The sequence below is a fragment of the Parasteatoda tepidariorum genome, chromosome 4 (genome assembly GCF_043381705.1).
Source record: "Parasteatoda tepidariorum isolate YZ-2023 chromosome 4, CAS_Ptep_4.0, whole genome shotgun sequence".
Classification (NCBI taxonomy): domain Eukaryota; kingdom Metazoa; phylum Arthropoda; class Arachnida; order Araneae; family Theridiidae; genus Parasteatoda; species Parasteatoda tepidariorum.
This window is the reverse complement of record NC_092207.1, coordinates 32,841,111-32,846,451: the sequence shown is the minus strand read 5'-3', so window position 1 is coordinate 32,846,451 and position 5,341 is coordinate 32,841,111. Positions and strand designations below refer to the sequence as shown.

Genomic DNA, 5,341 nt, shown 5'->3' with positions numbered 1-5,341 from the left:
TTTGTTTAATTTATTTAGCACTTTGTTTTAAGCATACAAATAATTTTTAACGAACTTATTTTTTAAATTTTCTTTCTATATTGTTAGGTAAATATATTGATAAATTTCAATTTTATTTATTTTTTTATTATTTATCTTTAAACTAAGAAATCTTTCGTTATTTGCGCGATCAGTTTTAGAAAATATAACATTAATATCTTTCTTAAGCAAAGCATGTACATCAAGTTCATAAATTGATTTAAATCAATCTGAGTATGAAGTTTTGATAGAAATCTAACTTTCTGCGCCTTACAATTAAATGAATTTCAAAAATACTATATCGCGATACATCGCTATATCGCGATACATCGCTATATCGCGATACAAAACTGACGATGCATCACGATATAAAATTTCTTATATCGCCCAGTCCTACTACTAGCAGTACTTATTACGAAAATACGTCAAACTTTAACACAGTAGAGAGCCGATTATGCGGAACAATCGGGACCATCACGATTCTGAAAAACTGATTTTTCCGGTTTTCTGAATCGCTACAAAACGCCGTTTTTTTTTTATTGTCAAACTCAACTAAAAAAAACATATATTTAGAAATAATTTTAAAAAGAAGAAAAAACGATAAAGTAATTCACCCAAGTTTAATAAGATAAAAAGAAAAAAATAATAATGAAATAAAAATATATACAGGCTTTAATATAAAATTAACAGAAAAGGTAAAATGGAAAAAAAAAAAGGGGGGGGGGCTCCACCTTCATCGTCGGTTTCTTCTACTTCGCCGTTGTCTGCATCAGGGCCCTGATGCAGACACGGTTCAAAACCCTCCACTCCATTTTTTATTTCATTATTAACAAATGAAAATGGAAAAACCATGAGCATTTCTTTTCCCTCCTCTGCGCGAGAAAGATAACGTTTGAATATAATTCTGGATCGAAAAAAAAATTATTTCGAAAATTTCTGGAGAAATTAAAAACGCACTTTTTTACTTCATTATTCTCAAATGAGAAGAGAAAAATCTCGAGCATTTCCTTCCCCTCCTATGCGCGAGGAAGACATCATTTTAATTTAATTCTGGATAATAAAAAAAAGAAGAATCCTTCAAAAATTTCTGGAGAAAAGAAAAACAAATTTTTTTACTTCATTGTTCTCAAATGAGAAGAGAAAAATAGCGAGCATTTCTTTCCCCTCCTATGCGAGAGGAAGACATCGTTTGAATATAATTCTGGATGGAAAAAAAAATCTTTCCAATATTTCTGCAGAAAAGAAATTTAAAATTTTTTACTTCACAAAGGAAAAATCTCTCTGCAAAAAACTCTCTAACGTTCTGCGACAATATCGCCGTGCTTCTGGCACGCGATTACTATCTAAATGAGTTTAACTTGGGTATCAACATTTTGCATATATTTCTGTAATCTCACTTGGGCAGCACAACTACATTTTTTTTAATAAATGTAATTCTATTTAGTCACAAACTTTTGCAATTTACTGATATTAAGTAAAAATAAAATTAATTTTTGTGGATGTAAAATAGATGAACAGAAACCTGTCGGAAATGTGTAGCTGTTTGGACTTTCCTCAAAGGCTGCATTAATGAACAAGAACTGATATATCTGCACCGGAAAACCTTGAATTAAACTGCAAAAGTTTGTGCAACCACATGAAATAAACCCTTTTTCCTTAAAATATATATTTATTCCAAATGAGAATGTTTTGTTTGGCTTTTAACATTAGGTCAAGTCAGTTGCCAACAGCACTTATCTAGATTCATTTGTTGGTGACATATTTCCGTAATCTCACTCGAGCAGCACAATTATATTTTTTTTATAAATGGAATTGAAATTATAGTCACAAACTTTTGCAATTTACTGATATTAAGTAAAAATAAAATTAATTTTTGTGGATGTAAAATAGATGAACAGAAACCTTTCGGAAATGTGTAGCTGTTTGGACTTTTCTCACAGGCTGCAGTAATGCGTCCCGTACAAGAACTGATATATCTGCACCGGAAAACCTTGAATTAAGATAAAAAGCTTGAATATTGAATCACCAAAATAAGATAGAGAAGCTAATACACAATGTCAAAAAAGAAATTTTGTTTTTTGAAAGCAATTTATAAATATTATAACTCAAAAATATTATAAAAGAAAAAAAAAAATTTTTATTAGAAAATACAGATTTGAAAATCAGTTAAATTTTTTTCCGTTACATTGAAGAATAAAAATATCACTCAAATAAAATTAGCAATCATTTTAATGTACTTGATTAAAAATATATCAATAGCTGAAAGTTGAAGTTTTTAAAGTTACTACTTTTTAAAATTCTAGGAGGCTCCACCATCAATTCACTTAGCTCATCAGCCCCCATAGTTGCTAATGAATTATTAACACTAGATTGCCTAAAGAAGTCATTTTGACTGCTTTTAATTTCAATTAGAAAAACAATGATGCATATAGACACAATTTCTTAGAATTTTGTGACTTTTTGTACAACATAAAATTTTTTTTATTGTTAATATTTACTAATAACTTGTTATATAACTGAAAATAATATCAAAAATATTAAAAATTAATTNAATTTTAAACAAATTTATTTACGCATTCAAAATCCCGTCATTTTGACTGCTTTTGGGCAATATAGGTATATACTAATTTTCCGTCCTTCTAGTGTTAATGACGATCAAGGGAGAAAATGGTTCATGTACATTTTTAACAAAAATTACTAGCTATTAATTATACAATTGCTATTTAATTATACAATTCTAATGATATTAGAAAATTAAAATTTATTTATTTTTTTAAAAAAGAGAGAAACATGATTTGCCCGTTTTGCATAGACTTTCAGTCACAGATTTGCTTGACTTGGATTTGCAGATGGCAAAAATATAATATAACAAGGAAGTTTTTAGTAAATTTATTAATAACAACATACAATAAACTCAATGATTTTATATAGAATTTAATTACATTAGTTGGGTATCCATTGTTTTTTTTAATCAAATTTCGAAACAGTTTGTCAATTTGTTTTTTGGATAAATAAACATTACTACACATTCTTTTAATTCTATTCATTTGATTAAAAATGGTATTTAAATAGATGTTTTTTGAAACATTAGAATTCCAAGTAATTAGTATACTTATATTAAAATTAAAATAATTTCTTTTATTGTATAAATCAACAAAGCAAATATCTTTTTTTTTTTAATACCCAAATTCAATAAATTAAAATTATCTCCATGATTACGAAGTAAGATTATTTCTTTGAAGTAAATATTATTTAATAAAATTGCATAATCTAGAAAATTAAAGATAATTAAATCATCAGTAAATCTAAAAACAAATTTAATATTAAGAGTATAATTTTTTTCGTAATAGAGTAAAAATAAGTTAGCTAAGGGAGATGAAAAATTCGATCCTTTGTAGTATTTTATTAATTTGAATAAAAATATCTTTTTAATTGTAAAGATATTTATTAAAGAGACAAAAACTAATAAGAATTTTCTAGTAATCAAAATTGTAGTTAATGATATTTTTAAAATCATAGTAGCAACTCAAAAGAACATCTTTTAGTTTAGAAAGGGGAATGCTATTGAAAACATCCTGGAAATCAAATGTGGCAATAGAATTAATTTTCTTTTGTTCAATAAATTCTAAAATCGGTTGATTATTAGTGATAATCCAAAAAAATCTTCTTTAATATTATTACTAATTTTACTTAAATAGTTACAAAAAATGGTGCCAGGTTTAGTTAGGTAAGTATTACACTCACATGTAATTGTACTAATGTATGATATATTTTGCTTTGGCTGCATTGATACAATATTAGAAAACACTCCTTTTAGCGGATATAATCACGTGAGCTGATGAAGAGATATCTTTTCATTTTTTTTTTGTTTTACGGTTATTTAATATATACATTTTTTAATTTTTAAAAATATTTTATTTTCATAATTCTTCTTCTCTTTTCATTAATCTTTATTATTTGTTCACGCCTTGCCTTGTTACTTAATAGATGGCGCTATTAATATACATATACATTTTTACTTCTCTTCTTTTTTAATAAATACAGAGCTTTTCTTGTGTGTATAAAAAACATCTTTGGTCCGACATGAGCTCGGAGGTGTTAGTTAGTGACTAGGGAATGTATTTTGTGAATTTAAAATTGTGATAGAGGTCAGTGAAGTGTCTTTTTAAAAATAAAATAAAAATCGTGATTTCACATGTGTTGCGTAGGGAGTTATAAATTATGGCTTATTAATTAGATTCTGAAAAGGTAGTGGTGTTAGTTTGTTGTGATTTTCAGGGTAAGTGGAATTTTCGATTAGTGATTAGTTGTAATTTGAGAATTGTGTTGCTTGTTTTATTGTATTGAATTGGCTTAGCTTTCGTTTCTGCCTAGTTTGGTTTATATGTTTTTTTATTTTTTTCGATTGTGTTTTTTGTTTCTTTTCGGTCTGTGTTGAGTGTTTTTGATATGTATTAATACTGCCTAGTAGTATGTTTAATATTGCCTTAGTAGAGTTGCTTTCGTTTTGTGTGTTGTTTACATTGTTAAGTAATTTCGCTTAGTAATTGCTTTCGATTTGGGTGTGGAGTTGATAGCATTTCTAATTTAAAGTGTTGTTTTAGCAGTGGCTGATATTAATGGCACTTAAATTGAACTTTAAAAAAGATGAGTTGATTGTGATTGCACAGGAATTAGGTTTAATAATTCCAGATAATCCTAAAATAGTAGATTTAAAGCTCATAATTGAAAATAGTGATATAGTTAAAACTGATATTGAGTTTGTGCGCGATCTAATTGGGCATGTTTTAGAAGAAAGAAAGGAAAAGTTAGAAAAAACTAAGCGAGAATCGGAACAGGAAATAGAATTAGAAAGATTAAAGTTAGCTCAATTAGAAAAACAGTTAGAGTTGGCAAAAATTAGTGGTAACCTAGCTAATGCATCTCAGACTACAGTGAATGGCGAAACAGATTCAGATAGTTTGGAAAGTTTAATCAAAAGTGTTAAGGTTTTAACAATTTCAGTGCCGGCTAAGTCAGAATCGTTTAATTTATTTTTCAATTCGTTAGAAAAAGTATTCGAAAATAAATCAGTGCCTAATAAATATAAAGCCGAAATTCTGTTAAATCTTTTAGGAGATAGAGTTAATAGTTTATTAGTGTATGTTTGTCAGGGAGATTTGTGTGATTACGAAAAGTTAAAAAATTTGGCTTTAAAAGAATTTGAACCTACTCCCCAAGAATGCCTGAATAATTTTAAAAGGGCTAGAAAATTACCGTCTAAAAGTTATGTCCAGTTTGCTTCTAGACTATGTGTGTCGAGAAACTGCGATGAACAATCTAA

At 27.5% G+C, this 5,341-nt stretch overlaps 2 protein-coding genes across 2 annotated transcripts in view; both read right to left on the bottom strand.

The window, feature by feature from the left end:
* Positions 1 to 2,008, bottom strand: part of LOC107442997 (vacuolar protein sorting-associated protein 4) — a gene marked incomplete at its 5' end in the record, with an annotated part of 11,741 nt that extends 9,733 nt beyond the window's left edge. The window contains 1 exon segment of the mRNA XM_071179627.1: positions 1,921 to 2,008. Coding sequence (XP_071035728.1) covers positions 1,921 to 2,008 — 88 coding nt within the window.
* LOC107449204 (vacuolar protein sorting 4) overlaps positions 1 to 5,341 on the bottom strand; it is a gene marked incomplete at its 5' end in the record, with an annotated part of 113,844 nt that overhangs the window by 103,145 nt on the left and 5,358 nt on the right.